General features: G+C 44.9%; 1 protein-coding gene across 2 annotated transcripts; it reads right to left on the bottom strand.

Moving 5' to 3' along the window:
* Window positions 1-864: 864 nt before the first annotated feature.
* On the bottom strand, window positions 865-11099 carry HNRNPU (heterogeneous nuclear ribonucleoprotein U). Of its 2 annotated transcripts, none has more exons than XM_077901379.1 (14): window positions 10172-11099; window positions 9159-9270; window positions 9001-9074; window positions 6812-6951; window positions 6139-6238; window positions 5620-5732; window positions 5013-5276; window positions 4604-4723; window positions 4049-4177; window positions 3790-3958; window positions 3298-3552; window positions 2831-3015; window positions 2400-2471; window positions 865-1983 (listed from the first exon to the last, which is right to left on the bottom strand). In XM_077901379.1, the coding sequence occupies exons 1-14, from the start codon at window positions 10860-10862 to the stop codon at window positions 1930-1932; spliced, it is 2478 nt and encodes an 825-aa protein (XP_077757505.1). In that variant the 5' UTR covers window positions 10863-11099; the 3' UTR covers window positions 865-1929. The 2 variants fall into 2 exon arrangements, with proteins under 2 accessions (XP_077757505.1, XP_077757506.1); XM_077901380.1 differs by having other exon boundaries at window positions 10229-11099.
* Window positions 11100-11508: the final 409 nt, after the last annotated feature.

Below are 11508 nucleotides of genomic sequence, written 5' to 3'. Positions count from 1 at the left end.
ATATACTGAAAAAAATAGTTCATGCCAGGAGTTGCTAAGCAGTAAACTGCTTAAAAAAAACAAAACAAAAACCGCCCTCAAAACACTACCTGGCACCACTAAGTATTCTTACAGTAATTACAGGAGTAGCCTTTGTTCCAAACATTTATCAACTAAACCTAGACCACCATCTAAAACAACTCCAGCTCAGATTGTGGCAAAATTCCTAGGAGTATGAAGAAGTTAAAGATCTGATTTAAAATAGCTTAAACAAAAATCTAAGCAAACAAATATAGACAGACCTAAACTTACCAGAAGCAACCTGAAACAACAAAACACTAGACTGAAGTCAAGTTTTAGTTCTACAGTTTGACTCCTGATTCCTCACTTCACATCAGTGAGGGTCCTTTAGAAGATTAAGTGTTCTGTGCAAACCCAATAGAATTACAAGTAGGGGATCTAATGTCATCACATAGCTACGGTTAAGTTAGCAGTGTTGTGTAGTAGTGAAATCAAGGACTGGCTTGCATGATGGCTTCTAAAAGCATCGGTTCCCAGCGTTTCATGTATTAGATAGGTGCATATAAGATATTCAGTTGAGGACAGCCATTAGCATTTTGTAAAGATGGTAAACTGAGTGTAAACTTCTCCCAGCCAGTACACCATTTCCCCTCATTAAAATGTTAAGTCATCTGGGGGGGAGGGGAAGAATTCAACTTTACTTCATAATTCAATTGTCAGTATACATTTAAGTTTTTAAAACCTAAATGTTCCAAGTACAGAGTAAAGAATAAGCTGTCCAGAAAGCACACACTTAAGTTTTCTCCTCTTGGGAGTTTTATAAAGGGATTTTGAACCTTGATGGCGAGAATCCCAAAACGAGAGTAAAATGAATTCTTTTTATTGCAAACAAACGTCTAAATTAATTTCTCCACCCACTTTCTTTAGAAAGAAAAAGAAATCAGCAGGCTAAGGAGATACCCATTCAAGAACTGACATGATTAAAAATTAAGATATAAATGGGTGACTCACAATTTCATTAGCTTACAAAGATGGTGGAGTTAACTACTACAAGCACACTAGTTATACAGTATTTTGTGGGAGAAGGGCATACAGACATAGCTAACTTCATATAGATCCCATTAGACAACTGGATTTACAACAAGTTTTTTTAATAAGAAATGGGCAAAGCCAGCTTTCTTTTCAGAATCAAAATGCAGAACAAATGGAAAAAGTATGGTATTGAACCTTCACAAGTTTGAGCCTCCACAAATAATGCAACCAAGGTTTACATTTTTAACAGCCCTTCTACATACACTCCATCTTCTCGATCTCGGTTCCAAGTTTTATCTTCATTCCCAATTATGCCAATTCCATTGTTATTTAAAAAAAAAAAGAAAAAGCCTTCCCAGTTATTGTCAGAAACTACTGTTGAAGCTTTCCCCCTCCACTACTCAGCAAACTACAGAGAGGATGGAGTGTACTATGAGCAGTACAGAGTCTTATGCAATTCATGAGGACTGCTTAGTCCTTACATGAATCTGGTTGCTAACATTTCTATTATATTGTGACAATGACTCCCGACTGTTATCTCTGTGAGAAATGGGGGGAGTAAATTCTTAATAAAAGACACCAGGTACAAAGCAACATTTTACTTTTGTTGTGATAAAAAAAAAAGTCACATTTTACAGATAAAATGTAGAACCCTGAAATACTGACACATTCTCTTATCGTGCACAATGCTGAGGTTCTCTTACGATTCACTTTAAAACTGCAATTAAAAATGTACAAAAAAGAAAAGAAAAAAAATCAACCCACAAAGCTTCTAAAAAAGGAACCCGCAGGCACTTCCTCTTGTGGAATGTTTAAAAAGTTAGCCTACTAAAGAAAACAGTCGACTTCTTGTGAAGGTTTTGGAGAAATATGTATCAGTTCGTTTTATTTGGGTATTCAATAATATCCTTGGTGATAATGCTGACTCCATGGCTTCTGACCCCAGAATTGCTGTAAGAGAAAATTTTTTTTTTAAAGAAAAAACATCAATAAGCCACTCAAACTGCTTTTAGGAAATGATAATCTAATTCAGAGTAATTGCTGGAAACAAATTTATACCTGTCATACCTCTGATTTCTACCAAACCAGATTTAGTTAGTATTAATATCCCATTATTATCAATAAAGACATTACAAAAGGAAACACATCATGACTTGGTTAGTTTATACAATTAAAGCTAGCAATAAAAAGAAACGTATGTATTAAAGAATATTTTATCATAACGTTAAATTACAGCAAACCACCTAATATTCACACCTTGCCCTGTAACACTTACAAACACTCCAAACCCTGGACAAGTTTTTCAAGACTGATTCTTAGGAACTTAAAGTACAATGAATGGCCAGAGCACATAAGAAATTACTTACACCCTGCTGCCACTGGTTGTAGCCCTGAGATTGATTTTTGTAGCCACGATTGTTTCCTCGTCCTCTGAAGTTCTGGGGGAGTGGGGATGGGGGTGGGAAGAGAAAATAAACTTCTTTAAGGACTCCGGACACAGCTCATTAGAAGGTCTGTACATGAGGGAGGCAAGCAGCACAATTACTAAGCTCTGGGCACCCTCTGCTGGTTTGTTCTCAGGTGGGTCAATTATAAGGTATCACCTGCCTCATCGCTAGTCTGTGCACCTGAAAATCAAAATGAAGTGGGCCTCATCTTACCCTCACTAGTCTTTCTTAGGTCACCACATACAGACACACAGTGTTGCTTACAATTCTTACTAAGGCTAACACAAACCTACAATTTTCCAGGCTAAATCACACAAATCATCAGTGCCTAAAGGAATCTCAATCATTACCTGGTTGTAGTTCCCTCTGTTAGGCATTCCACCTCTGTTGTAGTTCCCTCTGTTTGAATAACCTCCTCGGCTGGGAAACACAGGGCCCCGAGGGTACGGATAGCCAATCCCGCCACTGCCACCGCCGCCACCACCTCTCTGAGGCATGTTGCCCCTCCTATTATATCCACCACGATTCCCAGGAGCTGCAAATAAGAGATGTTTAGCTTAACAGTGTGCATCTCTGGACCAATCCTTTATTAAAAGAAAAATCACTTTGAAAACAAGAACAATGCTTCATTTAATCAGAGACCCTACCTGCGTTCATCAAATCACAAGATTTTAAACCAGTTCCTCGGGCAGCAGGTACAGCGCAAGGGTCAAGACATGGGAGGTCAAACCCTGCTAACAGCACCAGGCTCCCAGCCCTGAGAGCACTACCCAGGGATGCAGCCCCACTGCAGGACCCCGTGCCCAAGCACACTTGCCTCCTCCTCGGAAGGTGCCGCCGCGCATGTTGAAGCCACCACGGCCTCTGTGGCCGCCACCCCTGTTGAACTGGTTCTTGCCACTCTTGTTTTTATTGCTCTTCTTTGAACCAGTGTTCTGTTTCTTTTCTGGTGGGAGAGCCTTTTTGCTTTCCTCCTTGTATTGCTCCAAAAGTTTCTGGGCTTCCTCCTTTTGCAGTTCAACATAGGTTATTTCATCAAAGCACTCGGCTACCTCTGGCAGCGTGAAGTTTCCTACAAGGAGTAAGACCAGATTAGCTAAAACCTCACAACTCCCACAACTTTGAAGCCTAAACTGAGTGGCTTTGATTCTTTGAAACCCACACTGTGCTGCCTGCTCAGCTTTACAAACACTTTTCCTAAAAACAGAAATAAACCAAAAATGTTCATTTCCATTGAAGATAATCTGAACCGACAGTAGTTCATGGACACAAAAAAGATTTAACACAGTAACAAAACTAAATTTCATGCCTTTCATTTTGAGGACCGCGTGTTCTGGTAGGTCTTTGCCCTCTACTTCTGCCTTCTTCTGCGTTCTTTGCTTGTAGTCTTCATCTTTCGGGCAAACTACAACAGCTTTTCGTTGGAAGCCTGCAAACAGGCACATTTTTCTCCTCTGGGCAGCAGCAGACACATTTGTCTTGAAAACAAAGTTTGATAACCCAAATATTAGCTCCACATGAAACCCCACAATCCATTCTTTTTTTCCAACCTCAAAGATACAGTTTACCTGATCCAGAATGAAATTTCGTTTCTTGCGGGCAGCAATCTCAATAAACTTCCCAAGACACTGGGGAGCTCTCTGCAACAGTGTGTTCAATTTTCCAGTATCAGCCATCTGCTTCTTAAACCCCGCCACCTGTTTTAAAAGTTAAAAAAGTTCCTTTGAACTTGTGGATGAAACTTAGGCTTTTTTAGTATCAGCTTAGATCTATGCAGAAATCAGACATTTTCAAATTTAAATAGTCCCTTTCCTCATCATTATGATGAATCACTTAACCATGTCACAAAATCCTCTGCTATTCAGTTCTTTCTTAGCTACTAATTGCTTAGTAGTTCAAAAAATTTTACAGAAAAAAATAAAGCCTAGCCAGTGGAAGGCACTTCACCTTACACATACATGCAGTTTACCTTACATCCTCCTACTTTAACCAAGATAACTTGGCCAAACTCTATCTCTAAAACAGAAACACAAAATGCATAAAGGCAACAGGCAAAAAAGTTGGAGTATCTTCTGGTCTTTTCAAAGTGCTGAGAACACACAATAAATACATACTTTACTTACCATCATCTTATCCATTATGGTGTTTGTTCCAAGAATGTTGTATTTACCAGGATTTTCTGCTGCATGTTTAGTAACCCAGGTGGTTTTCCCAGCTCCAGGCAAGCCAATCATCATAACCACCTAGAGTAAGAAAAAACAGTATTTCACTTATCACCAGAGCCATCTAAGAATTCCCTACGTGTTTTTTTTTTTAAAGCAAAAGAGCCCGGTTTAGATTTTCATTGCCCTAAAAGCAAAGGGAAGTTTTAGAAACTCAATACTATATAAAGAACACAGCTACTAAGAGAAAAATCACTGGCTGTAACAATCATGGCAGAATCAAACAGATTAATCATCCAGAACTTCCAAGTGTAATTTTTGCCAAACAAAAGTATTCTTCAAATGCTTAAGGAAAAAACATTTTACTTACCTCACAATCTTTCTTCTCTTCAGGCCCCTTTGGTCCTCTAACTCGATCCTCTAAGGGGACATTCTGGATAAAAGTATAATCTTCCGGTATTGGAAAATATGGCTTTTCCTTCTGACCAAAATTAAATTCAACTGCACAGTTGTGGCAGAGAACATGCGGGAAGAGTGGCCTTCCAGCAAGAATTTCCTTACTGATTTTGAAGGCAACACCAAGATCCTGTCCATTCTTTGCATAGGAGAGTTCTACTTCATCACTTTCAAAGTTCTGTTAAGTAGGAAAAAAATTAAGTTTTAATCTGCCTCCTTTAAACTTCCTTAAAAAAAAAAAACAAAACTCAAAATTGAAAGGAATGAAGCTCATCCAATAAAAAATGTATTTATAAGTTAAATGTTAGGAGCTTTGTAACACTTATGAAGACTAAAACATTTGTATCTAGAAGCAGAAACAATGCTGCCTTCATAAACAGACTAGATTTTCAGGCCAACTTCATGTTAAGTAGTTTTCAGGGGGAACAGGTTAGTATTGAAGGCAGAGGATATAACTTAAAAAAAATTCTAATTAATAATGCTCACTTTTAAAATAGAAATTTGGGTGACTTATGACTTACAGCAAAACATGTAATCACATCATTTTCATCAAATTTCTCTCCATAATCTTCAGTCTCACAATTGCATGTTTTTATTCCTTTAAGAGAATACCCATAAGAAAATTCTTCTTCACCTAAGAAAATAAATTTAACTTTCATGAAATCGATTGTTCAAAACAGTCCAATGACCCACATATTTTAATATTCAAGATACAATCAAGAGAAAGGAGTACATAACCTAACATTCTTCCACTTACACTTTACCTAGATGTAGAAAATTGAGAGCTAGGTGGGTTATATAACTATCTTAAAAATTGCACATCATGGGATAGTGGCTTTTAACCACTGGTCATAAAATAAGTAACCAAAAAGGGGAGAGAAAAAAAAACCCTCAAGTCAGTTGATACATGCTAGTTATCATTCACAACTAAAATAACAAAACGGATTAAAAACAGGCAGGTTTAGAAAGCCTCCTAGTCTAACTACTGAAATCAGACCCTAAACACACATGAGCACATACTACTCAAATGGAAACTTTACCAAGCAACATTCCACTTGTGGTTAGTGACCAGCCAATCCGAACTTCATGTATGTCAATATCTTTTGTATATAAATGCCTTACTGGGATCTTCTCTGTAACCTGAAAAATCAAATCATAAATGATTACAAAGAAGATAAACCCCTGACCCCTTGTTTACTTCATCTGGGCTGTGGGCTAATTCTTCTCTGTCTACTAACAGGAAGAGACCCATTCTACCTCACCATCTCTCCCCTACATTTACAAGAACTTTAAAAATTGACAGAAGAGCTTGGAACTTGAGCCAAAAACATTCAAGTCCTTGATCGACTCACATTTAAAAGAACTGTTAAAGTTCAAAGATTACAGATTCTTGACTCAAAAACCAATTAAAGTATACATTCAACCTGTTTTGCTATGGAACGAAACCCAAAGCTTAAATCAAATTATTTTTAAACCCTTCATGGGCTTTTCAAGTGCTTGATAAGAGTAACCTAAATAAAGACAGGCTGACCCTACAATAGAAATTTCTAATGTAACAGATATAGTTAACTGTCATAAAAGAAAGGTTTTTCCAAGTCTCTTTCAATCCACAGAAACTTCAAAGATAAAAAGTTCCAATGACACTATGAAGTGTCAGGCAAATGGTAACTCAGAGGTTCTTAAAAAAAAAAAAAATCATGAAACTGCTTTTACCTTCATCTCAAAACAGACTTTGCCTTTTGACACACCATAAGATGCCCTTCCTCCAGCCCAAAGAAAAGCAAAACTCTCCATAGTGAGGGAAGAAGCACTGAGGCGGTCTCTTGATATTTTAAAATGTAGATCACAATTATCTGTAATTATATCAAATACCATATTATTTCTTTTGACATCCAATGCAAATATATCTGCTATATCAACAAAACCTGGTTATTATATTCTTGCATATTTCCTAAAGCTGCATTGGGACACACTGCTTCTACAGATCATGCTGCTGATCTTCACTTTAGGCCCCACACCCACCAAGTCACTCTCACCAAATTATGAACTAAAGTGTAAACTGCCTACAAAACCAAAACACCAAATTTAACGTGTATTCTAAGTATATAAAATAATCAAGACAATGTGACATGGGATACATACCTGCTCTGCTCTTTACCTTGATTTAGAGGCAAGCAGTAGAGGATAGCAGGAAATCAAAGTGAAGCATGCCAGAACCAGGTAGAATTTACCAGTGCCACAATAAAACTGAAGGGAGGCCATGACCACACACTTTAAATACAGGAGTGTGAGCTGTTTGTTGATCCTGTGCTTTGTGATTTTAAAACACCAGGGGCTCTAGACCCTAAGTTCTCACACTGTGAAGAAGGCAGCCTCAACCTAGCCAAATGCAAACCTGCTTGTCGGACACTGTTAATATTACAGCATTTTAGCTCCCTTTTCCCCAGGCCAGAGGGTCAGTCAATAACAACGGAGGATTATCCCTTCGAGGATTACCCAAATCCCAAAGAAAGGTCCTTAACCTAGCTATCTTTGGGTCAGTGGCTCATTAGCATGCACCTTCTTGGAGTTTGCATCACAAGTTAAAAACCCGTTTTCTTATGCTTTTATTGATGACAGGAAATTAGATCTACAGCTTGGGATTCTCCTTAAATGAGCTTAGCTCTCAAGAATACTGACAGAATTTTCAATTCGACCAACTGTGTTTGAACCCAATATAGATAGCAACAAATTAAGTTGATGTTCCTAGGTAATCAGCTAAAACCCCATCTACTTGGGCGGTAGCGTCACTTCTGGAAGCACTGCTTCACTATCTTGCCAATTCCAACTTAGTCATATTTAAAAGCAATGGAACTATTTAAAATAAAACTCTCACATCAAAGATTTTTCCACGTGCAGTTTTCTTTTCTTTTAAAAGATTCCCTTAGCTCAACTACCTGTTAAGGGTATTTAATACGAACTCAAGAGTTAACATTTACATTCTCACAAATCTTGCTAAAAATAATTTGTATTGGAAAACACGGAAATCTAAACTTTAACTCCCTAGATCTATGGGGCAGGTTCACACCTGACCACCTACTTAGCAAGCCATCATTTCTAAGCTCTATTTATCAAAGTGAAAGAGCTGTGCATTCTGATCAAATACTGAACAAAGTATTTTTATGCAAAATTACATATCTGACAGCCAAGGCCCATTTAGAGGTTTGCAATACTTCCTCATACTCAATTGCAACCCAACTGGGTAAAGTAGCAGTATTTACAGCGCTGCCATTGATACCATTCGCTGCTGAAGAAAGCTAGTAGCCCAGTGATAGCCCACTGCTGCTGCCCCAGGTCTTTGGAAGAAATCAACTTATGTTAAAGCAGCAGCTACTGAACTGGAATTGAGAACAAAAGAGCAGTTATTGAAAAAGTAATATTACAATCTTTTAGAATAGGGAATATACTTGTGTGCTAATGGGAAAAATCATTAATACGTATTTAACTAGCCCAAATAGCTCACTTAATAAAATGCTACCAAAAAAATTAAATTACTTTATCGTAGGAGCCTAAAAGGACAAGTTACAGGTTGTCTTACAAGTTTCCATTAGCTAACTAAACCAAAAATTGCCATTAATTTTACATTCCTATAAATGAGAACTTTCTAATCATATAAAAAATAACACCAAATTGCTGGAGCCTATAAAATTATCAATACGACACAATTGATGCTGTATTAGACATTTAGCTACCAGAATCTGAATAAAACCTTTCGTCTCCCTCCTTTAAAAAAGGTAAACGGTTTACGCTAAGTATTCTGCATTTAAATTCAGCACACTGCGTTTAAGTTCTCTAACATTTTGGCACCAAAATCGCCACATTTAGTAACCGGGGGAGAAAAGGGAAGAAACAGCTTCACTTACAAGTATCAAGACAAACCACTGTGTCATCGAAGTGCTCATCTTCTTCTTCAACAGGTGGCTGAGGAGATTTGGCTCTGAAAGACAGAATTGTCTCCTGATTCAGCTTTTCCTACCCCAGAAAGAACGGGGACGGGTAAAACTAGATCGGCATCCTCTACCTGCTATACTTGTTCTCTTCAATGTACTCAAAATATCCACGGCCATGATCTTCTCGAGGTCTTTTCACCCCTCTCTTTTTATCTCCGCCCTTCTGCTCTGTTTTGCCGTCTCCTATAACACACAACACCCCTAACATAAGGGGCCAAGCCGCGACGCAACCGGGGAAAAAGAAAAAAAAATCCCCCCTCCTGTTTGGGGAACGCAAATACTCCTAACTCCCCCGTTCTTTTCTGCAAGCGATTTCAACCGACGAATCCAACGCGAATTCAAAGAACAATCAGCTTGGAACCGGCCAGGAGCTAGTGACGCAGTCTAAAGACATTCCTAATTTTGCCAGCCTCTTCGAAGATTCGAGAAAGCTCCCGGAGCCCAGGGCGGCCCCGGCCCCGAGCCCACGTGGATCCCGGAGAGAGTTCAGGAAGGGGGGAGGGGCCGCGCCGGCCCGCGCGCCCGCCCCTCCCCTCCTCCCCTCCCCCACCCGGGCCCGCGTTCCCCGCGGCCGCATTGTACTGATCTTCCGCCCCGCTCTCCCCGCCCGGCCCCTCCCGCCGGAAGTGACGTCACGCCGAGCCCCTGCGCTCCTTGCACAATACCGCGGCCCAGCGCCGCCAAAGCGCGCCCGCCCCGGGCCCTCGGGCCTCTCCTCTCCCCTCCCCCCCCGAGACATGTGCCCGCACCGCGCGCACGCAGCGCAGCGGCGCCACCGCGGGCCGACCGGGCTCCCGCCCGCCGCCCGCGGCTCCTCCCCCTCCAGCGGCAGCTGCAGCTACCACCCCCACCCCCCGGCCCTCCAGCCACATAATGGAGGCGCCGCCGCCGTCGCACACGCCGAGCCCGAGGCCGCCGAGGCCTCGCGGCCGGGCGGGATTCCCCGCGCCCCCTCCCCCCCGCCCCGCGCCTCCCCCGCGGCGGCCCCCGCCCCCTCCCCCCCGCGGGGCTCCGGCAGGCCTGGGGCACGGTCCCCACCCCGCGCGGGCCTCCCGCCGCGCGCAACGTACAACGCAGCACTCACCCGCCGCCGGAGCCCCGGGGCGACCGCCGCCTCCGCCGCCTTCCGCCTTCTTCTTACCTCCCGCCTGCTGCTGGCCCTGCCTCGCCCCGGGCGGCGCCACCGTCACCGCGAACAGCGAGGTGGGGCCGCTGCTCTTCCCCGCGGCCTCCTTGGCGGCCCCGCGCTGCTGTGGCGGCTGCTGTTGCGGCGTCGCCGGCGGTTGAGGCTGCTGCTCCCCGTGCCCGTTCTCGTCGCCCGCGCCTTCCTCCTCGTCGCCGAGCTCATCCTCCCCTTCCTGGAAGCCCTGATCGTCGCCGTTCTCGTCCTCCGAGGCGGCCTCCTCCTCCTCCATCGGGCCCGCGTCGGCCGCCCCCGCGGCCCCGTTCTCCTCTCCTAGCTCCATCTGGTCGCCATCCAGGGCGGCGATCCCTTCCTCCTCCTCTTCCTCCTCCTCCTCCTCCTCGTCGCCGCCGGCCGCGGCCTCCTGCTCGAGGCCTGCTCCCGAGCGCCCGGCGGAATCCCCGCCCAGGTCTAGGCTGCCGTTCCCGGGCTCCATGGCGGGGCGGCCCCCGGCCTCCTCGTCGTCCAGCGCGGCCTGGAGGCGCTCCATGAGCTCGGCCTTGAGGCCCTTGTCGGAAAGGCGCCGCTTCTTGAGCTCCTCTTTCAGCTCCGAGACCTTCAGCTTTTTTACATTAACAGGCGAGGAACTCATGGTGAGGGCCCCGATTCACCGCTAGGCGCTGGCTCAAACTCGGCTCCGCTCCCTCGGCCACTGGTGGCGGCTGCTGCGGCTGCTCCTCGGCCCGGGCGGCGGCTGCGGCTGCGGCTAGAGGTGGGTTCGTGCTGCAGAGCGGACCCGCCTGGTGTCGAACGGCGCCAATTCCTTTCACCGAGTTCGCGAGGGAGACGCGGAGACTCGCCTGGCGCGAGCGAGCACGCAACGTCCTCTCGCAGGGGCGGCGCCGCGCACGTAATATAGGCGCCCCGCCCCCTGCGCTGACGGGAGCTCCGCTGCGGGGGGGAGCGCGCCCGCGCCGCGGGGCCCCGCCCCCGCCCCCGCCCCCGCCCCCGCCCGCCCGCCCGCCCTGCCCTCCCCGCCCCCACGCCCAACCCGCCGAGAGCGCGGCGCCGGCCGCGCAGTGCGCTTCCCGCGGGGCCGAGCTGGGGGAGGAGGGGGGCCGCCTTTCGGTTACAGCGATCCGCCGCAGCCGGGCGGCCTCCCGAGCTGGGTGCTGGCGGCCCTCGCCTCGCTCTCGGCCCCCGGGCGCGGGGCTGCTGCACCCAGAGCCCGGCGGCCCCGGCCCCGGCCCCGGCCCCGGCCCGGCGGCTTCCGCCCGAGCCCTCGGCCTTGCTTCCAT

This window comes from Canis aureus, chromosome 6, assembly GCF_053574225.1.
Source record: "Canis aureus isolate CA01 chromosome 6, VMU_Caureus_v.1.0, whole genome shotgun sequence".
Taxonomy (NCBI): Eukaryota; Metazoa; Chordata; class Mammalia; order Carnivora; family Canidae; genus Canis; species Canis aureus.
The sequence above is the reverse complement of the archived record's forward strand: the minus strand, read 5'-3'. Positions and strand labels throughout refer to the sequence as shown.

Coding starts and splice junctions, on each gene's coding strand:
- HNRNPU (XM_077901379.1), bottom strand. CDS start 10,862: ATGAGTTCCTCGCCTGTTAATGTAAAAAAGCTGAAGGTCTCGGAGCTG. Junction 4,724..5,012: donor AAGAGAAGAAAGATTGTGAG/GTAAGTAAAATG, acceptor TTCTTACTCTAG/GTGGTTATGATGATTGGCTT. Junction 1,984..2,399: donor ACAACCAGTGGCAGCAGGGT/GTAAGTAATTTC, acceptor TTTCTCTTACAG/CAATTCTGGGGTCAGAAGCC.